This window comes from Lycium ferocissimum, chromosome 11 (assembly GCF_029784015.1).
Source record: "Lycium ferocissimum isolate CSIRO_LF1 chromosome 11, AGI_CSIRO_Lferr_CH_V1, whole genome shotgun sequence".
Lineage (NCBI taxonomy): Eukaryota > Viridiplantae > Streptophyta > Magnoliopsida > Solanales > Solanaceae > Lycium > Lycium ferocissimum.
This window is the reverse complement of record NC_081352.1, coordinates 34,262,871-34,281,981: the sequence shown is the minus strand read 5'-3', so window position 1 is coordinate 34,281,981 and position 19,111 is coordinate 34,262,871. Positions and strand designations below refer to the sequence as shown.

At 31.7% G+C, this 19,111-nt stretch overlaps 2 protein-coding genes across 2 annotated transcripts; both read left to right on the top strand.

Moving 5' to 3' along the window:
• Positions 1–4,391: 4,391 nt before the first annotated feature.
• On the top strand, positions 4,392–5,447 carry LOC132038267 (putative glycine-rich cell wall structural protein 1). Its single transcript, XM_059428956.1, has 2 exons — positions 4,392–4,529; positions 4,956–5,447. The coding sequence occupies exons 1-2, from the start codon at positions 4,434–4,436 to the stop codon at positions 5,445–5,447; spliced, it is 588 nt and encodes a 195-aa protein (XP_059284939.1). The 5' UTR covers positions 4,392–4,433.
• A 2,186-nt stretch (positions 5,448–7,633) lies between these two features.
• On the top strand, positions 7,634–18,371 carry LOC132038266 (glycine-rich cell wall structural protein-like). Its single transcript, XM_059428955.1, has 4 exons — positions 7,634–7,973; positions 11,123–11,479; positions 14,612–14,980; positions 17,823–18,371. Exons 1-4 carry the CDS (start codon positions 7,634–7,636, stop codon positions 18,224–18,226), a joined length of 1,470 nt encoding a protein of 489 aa, XP_059284938.1. The 3' UTR covers positions 18,227–18,371.
• The last annotated feature ends 740 nt before the right edge of the window (positions 18,372–19,111 follow it).

The window sequence follows — 19,111 nt, the reverse complement described above, 5'->3', positions numbered from 1 at the left end:
AAAAATAGAATAAAGGTATTGTTTTCATATATGAATAATGTTTTTCATTAAGAAACTTTTTTGTTTTACTTTGTTTTTCTTGTGTGTGCAAATAAATTAGATATTACAATGACTACCAATAAAAATCTTCTGCTAAAATCATATTTGATAGTCTTTTTAAGAATGATATATTAGTGGTAACATATTAAATATAATTAGGAAATATTTACAATGAATATCTAGTATAGGGAATATTTGCAAATGAATATCTAGTATAAATCCTACTTAAAAAAATAATTTCCATGCCCTTCCCCCCCCCCCCCCCCCCGCCCACACCCAAAAAAAAAGTCAGATGCATAGGGTTGTTAGCTCGTGTTGAATTAATTTTTCCCCTCCTTTTGATTTTTATTCTTTTACTTTTCACTTTGATGCAATTATCTTTCTGTTACTAAAAGAAATTGTTGGAATTATTTGAATGCATTAATATTAAGAAAGTGCATGAATATTCATATTAAATCGTAACTATTAGTCAGACTTCAACGTGATAATTATTCTTGTAACTTTTATATCATCAAAAATAATATATCAAGTTTATTATAATATTATAAATGGTATATAATGTCAAGTATATTATGCTAATTTATACATTATATAATATTAAGTATATTATACAACATATAATATTGGTATAATATTAATTATTGTGCTATTGTATAAATTATATAATATTAAGCATACTATATGCAACATTTAACATTGGTATATCAACTATTTTAATGAAATAAAATACATATATAAACACACACACACATATATGTACAATAAAAAAGTTATAAGAATAGTTTTTATGCTAAAGTGCGAATAATAACTAATGTATGTTCATGTACTTTTCTTAATATTACTATACTCAAATAATTTCTTTTAGTCATAAAAAATAATTGCAGCAACTAAAACTAAAGGAATAAAAATAAAGAGAAGGAAACGAAAAAGAATCTTTTCAAAATGATAGATGTCAGATTTAAAGGTCTATTAAAAATAGTATTCATCTAATTTTGTTTTATTTGAAAAGTTACATTAATTCTCTCTCATGTCTTCTCCATATTTGAAAGAAAGAGAAAGTAAAAAGTATATGCATTAATGATATTACCTCCTAAAAATATGTGTTACAAAGATACTTAGAATTTAAAAAGTTGTAAACTATGTAAATAAATTCAAGTAAATTGTATTTGTGTAATTTTTTGAAAGTTGTTGTAATGTTTTTAAATAACTTTTTAAAAACTTGTATTTATGTGACTTTCCCTTTTTGTTTCTAATAATCTATGCGTTTGATGTGGAGTTAAAAAAAATAAGACAGTTCAAAACGATACTTACAATCAATTAGTATTTAGTAACTTACGTGATATTTCAGTAAAGTTAAGTGATTTTTTTGTTATAGAAAATAATTACAGTAGTAACTTTGATACAATAAAATATAATTAGGCGATCATCTGTGAAATTACCGGAATTTATCTATAGCGGCTTCATGGTTAAAATAACGTACGTAGTAGAAACTAAAATTAGAAGCAAATCTAGGCGGGTCACGCGGATTCAATTGAACCGGTTGATTTTGGGCAGGACCGGCTGGAGGGGAAGCAACTAAAGCAGTTGCTTTAGGTCCCCCAAAATGAAGGCCTCAGTTTATTTTATTTTATATACATTATCTATATATGAATGAAAGAGACTAGAATTTATACTTCTTTTTTTGAAATGTGATAGAGATTATTGAAATAAATAATTCTAATTTTACACTCTTTCCGTCCCATTTATGTGACATTCTTTCTTTTTTAGTTAGTCCAAAAAAGAATGATATATCATTTTACCCTTTATGAGATGATTTATAGCCACAAAATTTCTTTGGCATATTTTAAACCAAAGTTTCAAAAATCTTTCTTTTCTCTTATACTTCGTGTCTAATCAAACACCTTCACATGAATTAGAGAGTAATAAACGTTATGCAATACAGTCAAACCTCTTTATAACAACATCGTTGGGTCCGAAATTTTTCAGTTGTTATAGAGAATGGTTGTTATACACATATAACAGCATTGTCAATTAAATAATATTTAGCTGTTATAGGCAAAAAAGACGCATAAAATCTAATTTTCATTTTTAATTGTCAAATTCTAAGCTTAATCACACTTTGTATAACGAAGAAAAATCATTTAATGATGAAAAATATATATTCATATAATATTTTTTTGTTGTAATAGTGTATGAAATGATCAAATATTTTGTCAAAATCTCTACACTTATTATTGGTAATCATAGATATTCTATTTTTTAAAGATGGTAATTATTATATTACCAAAAAAAGAAGATAGCTATTTTATGGGGGGTAATTTTGCAAAGAGCGTCTCGTTATAAAATTGGTTGTTGTTATATAGGTGAAATGTTTTATAGAGAAGTAAAATATAACATAAAAAATAGGTTTCAAAAAAGTTGGTCGCTATAGTAGAGAGTCTTTATATATGCGCAAAGCATCGTTATAGCGAAGTACCGATTGTATATAAAAGTGAACAAATTGATGACTACTTTGATAATTTTAAAAAGATGAAGTTTCTTGTAGAGTTGATTGTTTCTTATAAATAATGGATTAAACCATTTTTTTTACTTCAAAATAGACTTGAATTGTTCTAATTGTATGAAATTATTTTGACATCTACATAGTGTTACGAAATTGAGATTATTAGATTATGAGAAGTTAGAAAAATATTATCGTGACCGTCTATATATGTTTCTTACACAAATGTTTATTTAAATTTTAGTGAATATAGTTACCAAATACCTCTAATAGTGAAGCTAGCATGTAAATGAGTGAATAATCAAGATATATATATAAGATGAACTATATACCATTTTCACAAAAAAAAAGAAAAAAGAAAAAAAAAATGGATTTAAATAAAAATATGTACTAATATTTTATTAGATATTTTTAAGGCCTCATATGGAGGTTTGGCTTTAGGCCACCGATTTCGTTGAGCCGCCCCTGATTTTGGGTTGAACTATATATCTACACACATATAAAATAAAATAAAAATAAAATTGAAAACGAAATACTGTGCATATGTTTGTCCTGTAGTTCATCATCAAGCTGATAGCACGAGTCATGATTAATAAGCTGTTGAATTGCGACGTGACTTTTAGCAGCTTATAAATTTCATGATTACTAAGTATAAAACAAAATTTTTAAAGAGTAAGAAAAATCTTTGACCGGTAGAACTTGTTGGCCGTTGCATGAGCATTAAAAATAGACACATATTATATACTTGCACACAGATTCAAGTTTTTTTTTTTGGTCGTTGAATTGGAAATTTGGAATCACATGATGATTACTGCATGTCTTAATTGATTGTTAACAATGAGGATTGCTAGTTGTCAAACTTGTTTGTACACATGAATGTCATATCGTTGGTTTGCCAGCGGGTTTTAGTTTTAGAAGGGAAAAGGTAGGAGAGAATAATTTACTTAATTATAAGTTGTTTCACATGTTTGCAAGGTGGTAGAGATGATATATTTCCTTTTGTCTTGTTAGATTGTTCCACATCTGTTCTAAGAAATAGGCTGTTGTTGTCTAGTTTTCTATATGATTTTAGATAATATTTGCCTTATGAACTAATTTTTGAAGTTGAGTTAGACTAAGATACAGATCTTAACATGGTATTAGAGCTAGAGAAATCTCTAATATTTTTGATTTATCTGATGTTTGATTGTTGGGTTCCCATAGTTGTTATCGACACTCCAATTAAATAGGATTAATTAGGTCATCCCATTGGTTTAACATCTTATGATCTCATTATATAATCTTGGTAAATATTTTTTTACTGCATAAACTAATTTTTTAAATAAAGTTAGGTCCAACATTAATTTCCATTGGAGTTCTTACACGTCTGCTACACATTGTACTTTTTATGTGACTGAGGAATATTATATTTCACCTCTCTTACCCCTACTTTTTACACGTAATACTTAGATGTGTATTGAATGTTTACACCAATTATCAATAGATGCAACCTTCTTTAAAGTTACTATAAACCATTTTCATTGGATGAAGAATATTTCAATCCACTAGGGTACGTACTTAAACACATAAACATAGAAAGAAAAAGAAGACAGAGAAGGCACAATTAAAAGGCCCGAAAATCTAAGCCTATAGAAATATGAGAACCATCATCATTTGATTCAACGCAAATTTAGCTGCATGTATTTACTGAAAAAATATAATGCAACCTGCACCACTCCTTAATTCAATTGAAAATATTTAACGTTTTCAACTGTCCCGCGCCTGGATACTTAAATTTTCCTTGGGAGTATTGTGTTTTCTACCTCTATATATACTTATCACTAGGCGGTACTCCTCATTGCCTACAAAATTACAGTCTTTTTCTCAACGACTTAGTATTGCACCTAATTAAGAGATGATCAACTCTAAGTTTTCTCTTCTCTTTGTTCTAGATGCTCTTTTCTGCTTTCTTGGTGCCATGCAGCTTGTATCTTCCCGGGTTGACCCGAAGGTAAGGCCACTGGAACTATCGCTTTCATCCGCAAATATTTAAAGCATCGAAGCTGTTAAAATACATAAATAAGTTCAATATAATTTGTACAAATATCATTGATAAAGTTCCAAATATATATATATATATATATATACTTTCATCTTTAGATCTATTTGGTGTGAACTTCCACTTGAGTACCTCTTATCTCTTCAATTCTACTAATTTTTTTCTCCTCTACTTACGTACATTCATTTCATTTTTCTATTTCTGATAATTATATCACTTTCTAATTTCAACTCGATTATAATTTCTTGAATAAACTATACTTATCTTTATCTTGTTTCCTTCATTCATATATTAATGAAAAGTAAGTCTGTTTGTCTCATTAGCATATCGATATTATGAAATAAGTTCAAGGTCTCTTATTTGACTTTATGTATATAGGCTATAAGCTTTATTGAGCCGTCCCTGATGGATTCAAGGAACTACATGCTTGAGGAAGATAAGTCATTTTATCATCCCACTGCTTGTGGTGAAGGCCCTAGTGTGGGTGGGGGTGAAGCGTCAGGAGGAGGTTCTGGTTATGGTTATGGGAAAGGGTATGGTGAAGGCATAGGTAATGATGGTGATGGTAGTAGTGGTGGAGGATATGGAGGTGGAGGTGGTGGAGGTAGTGGCGAAGGAACAGGAGATGGTTCCGGTTATGGTTATGGGGAAGGGTATGGTGAAGGAGTAGGTAGTTATGGTGATGGTGGTAGTGGTGGAGGATATGGTAGTGGAAGTGGTTATGGTTATGGTAATGGAACTGGAACTGGAGCGAGTGCAGGAGGAGGTGGTGGAGGCGGTGGTGGTGGTGGTGGTGGTGGTGGTATGGATGGAGCTAATGGTAATGGATGTGGTGAAAGTGAAGGTTATGGAGGAGTTGGAACACCTTGAAACACAATGCATAGAGTACAAGTTATGCATGCATGGAGTACTAGCCATGCATGCGTGGAGTACTAGCCATGCATGCGTGGTGTACTAGCTACTTATGTATGCTTCTACTTTCTTTTTCCTTTTTCTTGTTGCAATTTTTATTTTTCTATCTTAATTATGTGTCTCTTCTCAGTTCCTCCTCTCTAAAATTGGTTATCCTTTTGGAGATTTATTAAGAGTCCAGATGTAGTGTATTTTTGTTTCTCCAATGGCAATATTATTAACTTAATCTTCTTTGTTCCACTTCAATTTGAAATGGCTTGTTGATTTTGCGCAAATTAAAGTTAGGTTTTTTGTCTCACATTATTACTACAAAATACTCAAGAAGTAGTAGTACGTGAGTATTATTTTCTTCCATTTTCTCCCTCTTTGCTCCATATATATCCCATTTAGGGAAATGTATATGGAGCTGCGAAAGCTTGGAGAAATATTTGAATCATAATTAATACGTACGCTAGAAAGTGCTTTAGACAATTATTTATTTCACAAAATCCTTTTATTTCTCTGGTCATTCAAATTAATCTTGGAAGTCAGAAAATTACAACGAAGATAAATAATTGAATAGAAAATTACAACGAGGATAAATAATTGAAGTGACAGATTAAATATACGGAAAAGGGCCAAAATTACCCTTGAACTTTGAAAAATAGTTCATTCATACCCTTCGTTATACTTTAGGGCCAATTATACCCTTACAGAGTTATACTATGGGGTCAATTATACCTACATCTAAGCTGGTATGCCACGTGGCATCCTAGTTTTCAAAATTATTTTACCCTCAAATAATTTTTTACTCACTAAAATAACTCAATCCGACCGAATTTTTTTTTCCAGCAAAAATAATACGGCATTATTTTTATATTTTTTTTGGAAAAATTATCCGTATTATTTTTTTTTGAAAAAAAAAAAAATTCGGCCTGATTGAGTTATTTTAGTAAGTAAAAAATTATTTGAGGGTAAAATAATTTTGAAGGGCTAGGATGATGCCATCGTGGCAAGCTGGATGTAAGATAATTGACCCCATAAGATAACCCAGAAGATAATCGGGCCCTAAAGATAACGAAAGGATGGATTTAACTATTTTTCAAAGTTCAGGGGTAATTTTGGCCCTTTTCCGTTAAATATATATATAGCACCACTATGTAAACAGCCTGCATGGCATCCTTGCGATTCTCTTTGTTTTTTTCTTTCTTTTCTTGCCTTTATGGCCAAATACTTTCAAGTTTCGACTTAACCATATGGTATTTGATGTTTAGTGGCTTGATTAATTTAGATGTATTATAGACAAGCCCACTAAAAAGGATAAAGCGCACCTCATCAAACAATATATTCTTCAATTTCAAGTCTAAACAATCCCAATTATGTGGTATTGTTCGAAGTTTGAAAGTCCAAACTCTTTAATTTTTTACAGCAAATTTGAACATCGGATTTAGGTTTTCTGAAATAACATTTACATATTTGAAAATTACTTAAAATGTATTATAAGTCACAATAATTAACAATTCAGAATATCTAAAAGGCATATGAAAAGATCACGGTAAAAAAAAAAAAAAAAAAAAAAAAACTCGTTTGACTCTCAATTCAAACGATGGCACATTATAAATTGGAATAGAGGGAATACTAATTACGTGATATATTCAACTAATTACGTGATATATTCAAAGTATGTTATTACTTCTCGACATGAGGGCAACAAAGTTTACAAATTATGTAAGTTGCACATAATTTCGTAGCTGATATTATTTTCCTATTTGATCATATTCGTGTAATTTGATTTTTATTTTCTTTGGATTCCTAGCAAACAACAATATTCATTAATGCATCCTTAATAAAGTGACCTGTTACGTGTAAGTTTTTAATCGATCAACAGTTAATTCAGGAAAAAGAACTTTGTTTAATAGGTTACAAAGCAATTAATGGTAAAAAAAAATCCGTTTCGTTCTTCCTCTATTAATTTGCAGTTGCATATAGACTCGATACAACCATAAATTGTTCTCATATTGCTATAAATTCTGTACTATTCTCATATATATATATATATTCGTTAAAGCTGCTAAGCTAATCAATCAATTTAGAAGGAAGCTTTTCTCTAGCTCACAAATTAAATAAGTTTTTCTTTCAATTTAGAGAAGTATAACAATAAAAAAATGACTTCGAATTTCATGATTTTGGTGATTTTAGGAACTTTAATGTACACAACTTCTGCTCGAGAGCTTATCGGGTTAGGTTTTCCCGATAATAATGTTCCACAAGTTACAGGCTCATTTGGAGGCGGAGGTGGTAGTGGAGGACATGTTGGTCCAGATGGTATAGACTTTGGAGCAGGTATCGGTGTTGGAGGTGCAGTAAGTGTGCCCGGTGTTGGGTCAATTGGCGGTGGTGGAGGTGGCGGAATAGGTGGAAGCATTGGCAGAGATGGATCGGTCTCTATGGGAGGTGGCGGCGGGATGGGCATCGGTGGTCAAATCGGTAATGTAGGCTTTGGAGGTGGGCAAGGATTGGGTGGTGGCCAAAGTTTTGATGGAATTGACAATTAATTTGTTTGTCTAATTTTATTAATAAAAATGAAAATAATGAATTTATTTCAAATGTCAAAGAGTATAGGTAGTTCAAATTTCTCTCTTTATATTCATTTTAATGCAAATAATTTACTTTTTTCTAAGTATTTATATTAATTGTTATTTAGTGATTCGATTATTATGAGCATCATATGTAAGTTTCATCTACGAAAAAAGCTTCCCAAACAAATTACTATCCTATGTCTTGTGCCAATTCGATCGCTCCTTTTTTCCCGAAATAGATATACATGCATGTCATTTTGATCTTGTGTCTAACTTCTATGTGACTGATTTTTTTCCCAATTATGATAAATAAATACATTATGTCAAACAAAATAATTCAATAAAATATAGTATGATTTATCGTTCAGATTTCTTCCGATATAAAAAGAATATAAAACTATATAAGAAAAATCAAAGGTTTGTAATATTCCTATCAAGATTCATGTTTATTAATGTAGCTCTAACAAATCAATCCATTGTATACACGCAAGTAAATGAAAATATCAAAAGGCATAGACAAATTGAGACAAAGTATATTATACCCTTTTCGGAAGCGGAACCCACATATAAATTTGAGTATACATGTGCACTTACAGTTATAAATACAGAAGGCGCAATCGGAGCATTGAAATTATGGGCGAAAATACGGTGTCATTACATGATGGATAAGGTGTTGAGCTATATCTCCTATTTTATTTTTAAATAATCACATGAGGAGGCATTAGTTATAATCGATCAAATCGAGTAAGTTCAGTCATACACACTATTTTATCTTCTTCAACGAAAAAATAAACTCAAACAATTAAAAGATGAACTTGTCAAGACAGATATATTCTAAATGATCTCATGCAGCTTTAGAATGGGACAATTCCTAACTATTATGGTTGTGATAAATTTTGAGACAACAAAAGAGATCTTTACACAAATAGCCAATCAAATTTACCGTTAACATTTCGTAGATGATATACGTAAATTATACACGGTTTACACATATAACATGGATTTCACATATATTATTCGCTAACTATTTTTAGTTTAAGCGGTTCGGTAGACGATTATTTAGATTAATTCTTAAAATAAAAAACTAAGAAAACTCTAGTTAAATTCAAAGCCAATGTTGTATAGTACCTAGGAAATCGTATTTCTAAGTAAAGTCGCTAGTGCTAATTGCATGTTTTCTTGTAGCGTATCTTCTTCAAATATTTAAAATCCAGTCCTTGTTCTTTCTGATTTCAATTTTTGTTAAACTATAGAAAATGTTCACAAATTAGGAATTCAACAATAATAAATAATAAAGAATAAGAAATATAAACAAATTCGGAGTCCCTAAACCCCGTATGTATGACATCTTCTAATATCCTCAAATGAATAGGAATATTCAATCTTTCGTTATAATATGTTTAGAATTTAGATTGAAAGAAAATTGAGGTAAACTAAGTGCATGATACTAGAGTAAAAGATAATTAAAATAAGATGATATTTTCCTCTATCTTTCTTTTTGAATGTAGCTAATGTAATTATTATAAAATGTAATATTATATGTATGTATGTGTGCATGTGCGTGTGTACTATGTAATATGGACATATATATGGCTATATTTACAATAAATTATACGATTAGCTTACTTAATTGATTATTTCATTATTTTGTTTCTTAAATATTGTAATTCAGACAAAAAGTACATTAGACTTGGTGAATAAGGGTGGGTCTAGTATGAAAAGTATAGATTCGGTATACTAAATTTTAGAACTCAAGAACGTATGAAAAGTACAGATTCGCTATACTAAATTTTCGAACTCGAGAACTTCGAATCCTGGATCCACGCTACGGTGACCTCAGAAAAGTTGAAACAATATTAGCAGTTACAAGTGTACAAATGTTGTCAACTTTATTTTATTATTTGTTTTGACTTAGGTTTACAAAAGTCAATAATTCATATAAACAAATGCTTTATGTTACTAATTTATATGCTAGGCGAACCAAAAAGTAATTTTGAAATTCAGGTCATTATTTCATGTAGTACTAAAAATTAGAACAAAACAAAATAGCCCAAGAAATTATTTTCCTAGTCATTCTTCTGAATATCTATTCATTAAACATCAGTTTACTCTACTTCTCTAGTATTTATTTTCTTTTCTGAATTTACATCAAGTATTAACGTAAGAAAATATTTATTATAAAGTCTTTGATTTGGTCAACCTTTAGAAAATTAATTACTCAAAGGGGGAGAGAATATTTATTCAAATTAACTTTATGAAGGTTCTTAAGGAGATAATTTTTCACCCATTAAATATTACTGTTAAATATGCGAATTATAACTCTTCTTAACCTGTTCAGTTTTGGTTTTCGCATTAATTGGCGAGAATTTAATCACTTTATTCTCTATCCTGTAAAATCACTTCATCTCTTCCACAGAATTACAGGCAAGAAGAATGAAAAGTAAGGCATTTCTGAACATTTCTTTCGTAAATTAATATATGTTATTATTTGATTTATTTTAGTTCTCTTTATTTTTGGTTTGTTAAATCGTAAAATGATTTCACATCAGTTAGCTCTTCATTAGTTCTCTAAAATATCTTTTAAAATCGTAAAAAAACATTGATATTTTTTAACTTTTCCATGTGTTTATATCTAAAGGTAATTAGTTTTTCTTTTATTTCTCACTCGACATTCCTGACTAATTTAAATTTGTGCCATGTATCAATCACAGGGGCAAACGCTCCCTACTAGGTTTTTTTACTTTTTCAGGATTCAAATCTGAAACCTCTAATTAAGAATAGAAAAATCTTACTCATCTCACCCGAAGTATTTGGTGAATAGTCAATTTGCCCTTACAGTGTCACTTAGAACAAAAGTGTCATGTGTGTTTTGTACTCTGAAGATAAACCATATAGATATACTAGAGAGCAATTTCACATGATTTAAGATATATTTTTATATTTACATTATAGTATAAATATGTAAACTATAAATTTATTTTTAACATGACTTAGCAGATTATTTTGTGCTATTATTATATAGGTTGCTAATATATTCATTGAAATAAAAACTTATGAATTTTATTTTGCATGCAGTGTCAACACAATATTCAAAGGCATTCATTTTCCTCATTGTTGTGGGGTTACTTGCACGTGACACATCAGCGAGAAAACTCCTGGGAGATGCAGTAGCTACAATCTTTGAGATCCCTGCTGGAGTAAATGGTGTAGGATTTGGTCAAATTATTGGAGGAGCTGGCGGCAGCAGTGGCAGCGGCGGTGGAGGAGGTGGTGGTGGTGGTTTTAGTGGCGGATATGGTTCCGGATTTGGATTTGGCTTTGGTACAGGCCAAGGATCGGGTTTAGGCGGTAGCGGCGGCAGCAGCGGCGGTGGAGGTGGCGGTGGTGGAGGCGGCGGAGAGAATGGTGGTAGTGGTTATGGATTTGGGATCGGTGACGGTTTCGGCGGCGGCAGCATCTAATCCAATAGATTTGCCTCATTGAAATAATTTGTAGTAGGCCGAGGATTTAATTTTATGTTTAATAATAAGCTTAGTAGTATTATTTAGGTATATCGCGCAGTTCCTTACTTTTCAGTGTGTATTACTATCTGTTGCTTTATCTATTTTGTATTTTGATGTCTAATTTTTCTTGCAATTCTACATTCATTACGTTTTTTCTAAGCCAAAGGTCAATCGTAAACAGCCTCTCTACCCCACAAAGATAAGAGTAAGGTATGCGTGCATATTACCATCCCCAGACTCCACTTGTGAAATTACACTGGGTATGTTATTATTGTTAATAAGCTTAATATATGAGAATATAGCGACGGGACTTCTAGCAGTTGCACCACTCCGCGGGCAAGGTCTGCAATGTTGGGCATTGATGGAATATCTACTATGAGCAGTTGAGCTAAAAATGATCTCCAATTGAGTTTTAAAAAAAAGAAATTTAGGAAAATTTGTTACCCAAGATTTCGTGTTTCAAATTTCGTTTTGGTTGGTTTGAAAATGGGGATTGCTGGCTAGTTTGTCAAAGGGACGGAATACACATAGAGATAGTAATTTACTTCATACTCCGTATGTTGTTTGACACGTATGAAGGTAGTACCTAGTAGTAAAGTGATATGCAGTAGTCTCCTTAATCTCATTTCTCATATTGCAGCGTTCTCGGCAGAAAAACATCTTTTTAAAATTGGAAATAATTTAACTTAAGCATTTCATTTTATCTTTAATAACAAGTTTTTATAGTATGTTATGTTTGAGTTCACAAGTTTCAACTTAGAGCCATCCACACAATATGTTAGACATACTTAAAACCATAAATTTTAAAAGTCCTTTTTTTCTTTCTTAAACTTTATGCCCAATCAAACTATCATATAAATTGAAATAGAAGAATTACTTTTTATCTAATAGCGGTGCCAAATGATATTGTGTCACCTCTTACCTCTTCTTTACAAATGTGGGCGGAGCTAGAGGGGAGAATCGAACTCCTTCACCGAAAAATTACGTTTCATCATATATAATAAGGCGATTTTTTTATGTATAAAATAATGATAAACTTTTTGGTGAAAATTTTGTCTTCGCCAGCTATCAAATATTACAAGGTAAAATAACAAGAAACGGTAACTAATCATCAGCTATCACACAATTATAACTACATATATAATAATGTAAGTTTTTTTGTTTTTGTTTTTTGCATGTACAAAAAAAAAGGGTAATTTTCGGAGGTTGAAAGTTGGAATTCACGGGGTTTTAGCCTCCGCTAGGGGCGGACCCAGGATTTTTAGACTCTGGGGGCACTATTATCTTAACATAAACGCCAACAAAAATTTTAATGATGACTGAGGGATAATACTGTGTCGGACCGGTCACTAATAGCGTAGCAGTGGCGAAAATACAAGTATATAGGTCAAATATGTGTAATAAATAAAATTTAACACAGTGAAGCAAATGAAAGAGATAGCTCAGTGGTACAAGGCTGTGCAACATGTGGTGACTGTGCAGGTTCGAATTTGGGCGAGCTCATTTAACGCTTATTGTTTTCCTAAAAATAGGCTAAAAAAAAAAAATCACAAGTGACATCGGTTCGATCCGGAGTGACATGTAGGGGAAGCAGCAATTGCAACCAACGTGCCCCAAAGACACTTTCGTTTGTTAGAGTGCACAATTAAATATATACTAATTTCTCAAGATATATACACATATATATACATAATTTTTTCCGAAGGGTGGGAGTGCACGTGCACTCCCACCCTTCCATGTAGGTCCGCCTCTGGCCTCCGCTAATGGCTTGAGAGGCTAAAACCCCCGCGAATTGCAATTTTTAGCCTCCACAAATTATCAATTTTTTTGTAGTACCTGTAACTTAAATCCGTAGAACATTAGTCTGGATCTCATGACCAACTCTTTGCAACACAGATCTAAAGCAGTAAACACTCAACTTTTGTTGGATGCAGAATAATTTAATGTAATAGTAAAAGAGTACTTAAACTCATGAAGTAGATTAACATAGAAAGAAAAGAAGACAGAAACGACACAATTAACAGGCCCAAAATTCTTAGCCTGTAGAAAGAGATGCGAATCATCATCATTTGATTCACTGCAAATTTAACTGCATGTATTAATTGAAAAAGATAAAATATAATGCAACCTGCACCACAACTTCAATTGCAACTGTCCCGCTCCTTGACACTATTAAAACACATCCGTCTAAGGAGAAACATGGGTGGATCTACATGGAGCATATATGGAGTTGCTAAAGCTTAAAGAAGTATTTGAATTATAATTAGTACTCTGGAAAGTGCTTTAGATAAATAGTAATTCATGAAATTCTTTTTATTTCTTAGATCATTCAAACATTGAAAGTCAGACAATTACAGCGAATTAGAAAAATAATTAAAGTGCCAGATTTGTGACATAGCACGTATAGCACCAACGTGTAAACAGCCTGCATGACTCTCAATATACGAGTGGTGCCACATAAATTGGTATGGAGGGACTACTAATTGCGTAATAGATTCAAAGTATATTTATTACTTCTCAATATGAGGGGAACAAAGCTTACAAATTAAAATAAGTTGCACCAGAATTTCGTAGCTGATATTATTTTCCTATTGGATTAGATTCGTGTGATTTGGTTTTTTAACTCTTTGAATTGAACTCCTAGCAAACAATATTGTTCATTAATGCATCCTTAATAAAGTCATCTGTTACATTATAAACCTTTAATCAACAGTTAATGCAAAAAACTTTGTTTAATAGGTTACCAAGCAATTAATGGTGAAAATTTTCTGTTTCGTCTTTCTCTATCAATCTACAGTTGCATATATACTCCATAGTCCATACAACCATGAATCATATTAATGCAGAATGTTCCTAAAAGCAATTTGTTAAACTTATATGCAGCTAAGCTGATCACTCAACTTACAACGAATTGAAGCGTTTCCTTTAGCTCACAAATTAAAGAGCTTACTCTTTCAATTTAGCGAAGTAATCAATTTAAAGATGGCTTCGAAATTCATGATTTTGATGATTTTGGGAACTTTAATGTACACAACTTCGGCTCGAAAGCTTATCGGATTAGGGGTTCCCAATAGTAATGTTCCACAAGTTACGGGCGGATTAGGGGTTCCCAATAATAATGTTCCACAAGTTACGGGGGGATTAGGGGTTCCCGATAATAATGTTCCACAAGTTACAGGCAGATTAGGGGTTCCCGATAATAATGTTCCACAAGTTACGGGCTCATTTGGAGGCGGAGGGGGTAGTGGAGGACATGCTGGTCCTGATGGTATAGACTTTGGAGCAGGTATTGGTGTTGGAGGTTCAATAAGTGTACCCGGTGTTGGGTCAATTGGCGGTGGTGGAGGCGGCGGAATAGGTGGAAGTATCGGCAGAGATGGATCGGTCTCTATGGGAGGTGGCGGCGGTGTAGGCGTCGGTGGTCAAATCGGTAATGTAGGCTTTGGGGGTGGGCAAGGCTTTGGTGGTGGCCAAAGTTTTGATGGAATTCATCACGATTAATTTGTTTGTCTAATTTTATTATTGAAATAATGAACTTTACTTCAAATGTTGAAGAGTAGGATAGTTCAATTTTTTCTCTTTATATTCATTAATGCAAACAACTTACTTTATTCTAATTATTTCGTATTGGTATATTCAGTGATTCGATTAATTTGAATTCACATCAGGTAAGGTTCATCACAGAAAAGTCGTTACCAAGCAATTACTATCCTATGTCTTGTGCCAAGTCGATCGTTCCTTTTTTTACCGAAGTAGCTAGATATACATGCCATTTCGGTCCTGTCTCCAATTTTTATATGACTGATACGATTTTTCCCCCCAATTATGATAAACAAATAATTTATCGATCTTGTCAAACAAAATAATTTTAAAAAATATATGATTTGTCGTTCAAATTTTTTTTGATATAGAAAAAATAGGAAATTATATTAAAAAAAAAAAAAAGTTCAAATGTCTGTAATATTCCTATCAAGATCCATGTTGATTAATGTAGCTCTAACAAATCAATCCATTGTATACACGAAAGTAAATGAAAATATCAAAAAGGAGAAACGAATTGAGATGACGTATTTTTGTTACTTAATTTTATAATTCAATTTTTTAAAGTAAATACATGACGGGAATAATAGCCCATTAGTAATCCATATCAAATCGAATAAGTTCAGTCATACACACTATTTTATCTTCTTCAACCAAAAATAAACTCAACCACTTAAAGGATGAACTCAAAGGAAGATATATTCTAAATTATCTCATGCAGCTTCAAATGGGAAAATTGCTAGTTAATTCCTAACTATTACAGTTGTGATTAAATTTTGAGATAAAACAAACTAGGAAATATGAACTCTTGTTAAATTCAAAGCTAATGTTGTATATTAGCTGGGAACTCGACTAACTATAGAAAATCAATAGTGCTAATTAATTGCATGTTTAATTTTCTTAGTGCATCTTTTCCAAAAATTTTAAAGGAAATGTGAACTCTTGTAACAGCGGAAGGAGGATGAATGGTTTGAAAGAGGATGTTGGGTAAAGACACCAAGACCCTTTTTTCTTAGTTTTGAATAAGCGTGTATTTGTTTAACTTTTTCTTTTATCAGATACGTACTTAATTGCAAATAATATACAAAAAAATTAGTTCATGGGCGTAAATAACACGAGAAAAATTAGTTAGTTTATGGGGAGTCATCAGACCCTCGTATAGTTTAGCTGTGTAGCTGGCGCAATTTCATCTTAGTTTAGGTGTTTCTATGCCTTATCCCGAAATTTTACGATTAGCTTACTAATTAACTGATTATTTCATTATTTGTATCTTAACTATTTTAATTAAGACAAAAAGTACATTAGACTTGGTGAACATGGGGGAACTAATATGAAAAGTACAGGTTCGATATAATAAACTTCAGAATCCATAGACTTCAAACTCATAAGCATGAACTTTAAATCTTTGATCTGTCTCTGTGTGAACTCAGAAAAATTAAAACACTATTATTAATTATAAGTCTACAAATGCATGCCATGGTGTTAACTTTTTATTATTATTATTATTATTTAAGTTTTAAAAAGTCAATAATTCAAGATCATCCCTATAAACAAATGTTTTGTGCTATTAATTAATATGTAAGCGTACCAGAAAGTAATTTTGAAATTCATGTCAGTATTCATATAGCAGTTAAAACTTTTTAAAATAAAATTAGCCCAAGAAGTTATTGTTTCTACTCATTCTTCTGAATATCTATTCATTAAACATCATAATAAAAATATAGTTTAGTCTTGCTTTCTACTAGTACTTTGGTTCTTTTCTGATTTACATCAAGTATTAACGTAAGAATACATTTATTATAAAGTTTTAGGTCTGGTCAAACCTTTAGAAAATTAATAATTAGTGGGGAGGAAGAGAATGTGCGTTATTCAAATTTTATCAAGGTTTTTTAAGGGGATAAGTTGACCCATTAAATATTACTGTTACATATGCGAGTCATAACTCTTCTTAATATGTTCAGTTTTAGTTCTCACATTAATTAGCTAGACATGTTATCTTCAGCTATCTCTAGTATTTAAAGTCTTTGCATTGCGTACAATTCTATCTTGTAAAATCACTTTATCTCTTCAGAAGAATCAAAGACACGAAGAATGAAAAGTAAGGATTCTTGAACTTCTTTTTTCTTCTTAAGCTAATACTACGTATGCATGCTTATGTCTATTGAAAAGTATTACTTGATTTATTGTAATTCTCTTTATTTTGGTTTGTTAAGTCATACAGTGTATGATTTCACATTCAGTTGATCCCATATTTCTTTAAAATGATTTTAAAAATAGTAAAGAATCTTAGATTTTCTTTTAACTTTTCCGTGTGTTATACTATAGGTGAATAGCTGCTTCTTCTTCTTTTCTTTTCTTCTTTTTTTTTTCATTTTTTTTTTCATTCTGTGTTCGGTATCTATTTTGGATCCGATTAATTTGAATTCACATCGTGTAAGACTTATTATGAGGAAAAAACACTCCCTAGCAGAATTTTTTTCGATCCAAGGGATTCAATCCCAAAATCTTTAGTTAAGGATAAAGAAATTTTATTCATAGTTAATTAATTTGCCATGCCGGTGTCTTATTTTGCATCTTATCATTTAGAACAAATGTGTCATGTGTGTTTGTATGCTGAATTAAAAACCAATTTCACACGATTTAAATGTTGCATTATTAATATATTTAACGTGTTATAGTAAATATTTTATATTATTTGCAAGTTACTAATCTAATTTTTTCTTTGAAAACAGTGTCAACACAATATTCAAAGGCATTCATTTTTCTCATTATTGTGGGATTACTTGCACGTGACACGTCAGCAAGAAAACTCTTAGGAGATGCAGTAGCTACAATCTTTGATATCCCTGCTGGAGCAAATGGTGTAGGATTTGGTCAAATTATTGGAGGAGCTGGCGGCAGCAGTGGCGGCGGCGGGGGCGGGGGCGGAGGCGGTGGAGGAGGAGTTGGTGGTTTTAGTGGCGGATATGGTTCCGGATTTGGATTTGGCTTCGGTAGCGGCCAAGGATCGGGTTTAGGCGGTAGCGGCGGTGGTGGCGGTGGTGGTGGAGGTGGCGGCGGTGGAGGCAGCGGAGAGGATGGTGGTAGTGGTTATGGATTTGGTATCGGAGAAGGTTTCGGTGGTGGTGGCATCTAATTCAAATTTGCCACATTGAAATAATTTGTAGTAGGCCGAGGAATTAATTTTATGTTTTAATAAGCTTAATATAAGAGAATATTTCACTATGTTAAAGTCAGTTACTGTTACATCTAATAACGAAAGTTAGTGAAGAATAAATGCATGTTTATGCTGACATTATATTCATAACTTGTTTGTTTTTTTGGTTGATCGTCGCTTTCTTTTTTCTACTTCACGATTTCTTTGTGTAAGGACATGATATCAAAAGGGAAATCATGTAATGATTCGGTGAAAAAAATATGAACAATTTGAGCAATGAAAAAACTCAATAATATAATGACATGAACGTACATATTCAAAAAATATGTAAATCACATGCAAGTAGTTGTGCGTGTATATAAAGCGAAGAATAAAGTCTGATTATAATATCTCAGGGATAATAATTTCAATTTGAACAAGAATAAGGGTGATAGGTTATGTTATCCGTAAAGTTGAAATGTAAAATGATTTTTCAGACAACTTTATGGAACGATTTATATTTTTTGCTCTATGGTATATTATGAAACGATGGGTTCATCCCATTCATTCTTTCAAGAACTTATCAATGTCTGTTTGGTTTAGTAACTTTCGATCGTTATTATTTTCAGCTATTTCTATAATTCAAGAAAATTACTGCCACTGTTTCGTGGAAACTTAGATTCAACAGTTGCCACTGGGTCCCACAAAAACAAAGTACTATATATTATTAATCCGCAATTATGAACTGTTTTTCCTCACACAACTAGTTTTTTGTCTCACAAATTAGTGGATCCACATATAATCTTACATTTTTGAGTCTACAAAATTGGATTCACAAATTTGTGAGACAAAAAAAGCCTCACACAATTAGTATCAATTGTGTGA

What these genes read in the sequence shown, in the direction of transcription:
- LOC132038267 (XM_059428956.1), top strand. Translation starts at nt 4,434, where the DNA reads ATGATCAACTCTAAGTTTTCTCTTCTCTTTGTTCTAGATGCTCTTTTC. An exon ending in CTTCCCGGGTTGACCCGAAG is followed by an intron (nt 4,530 to 4,955) that starts GTAAGGCCACTG and finishes TTATGTATATAG; the next exon opens with GCTATAAGCTTTATTGAGCC.
- LOC132038266 (XM_059428955.1), top strand. Translation starts at nt 7,634, where the DNA reads ATGACTTCGAATTTCATGATTTTGGTGATTTTAGGAACTTTAATGTAC. An exon ending in CGGTAATGTAGGCTTTGGAG is followed by an intron (nt 7,974 to 11,122) that starts GTGGGCAAGGAT and finishes TTTTGCATGCAG; the next exon opens with TGTCAACACAATATTCAAAG. An exon ending in AGGCGTCGGTGGTCAAATCG is followed by an intron (nt 14,981 to 17,822) that starts GTAATGTAGGCT and finishes CTTTGAAAACAG; the next exon opens with TGTCAACACAATATTCAAAG.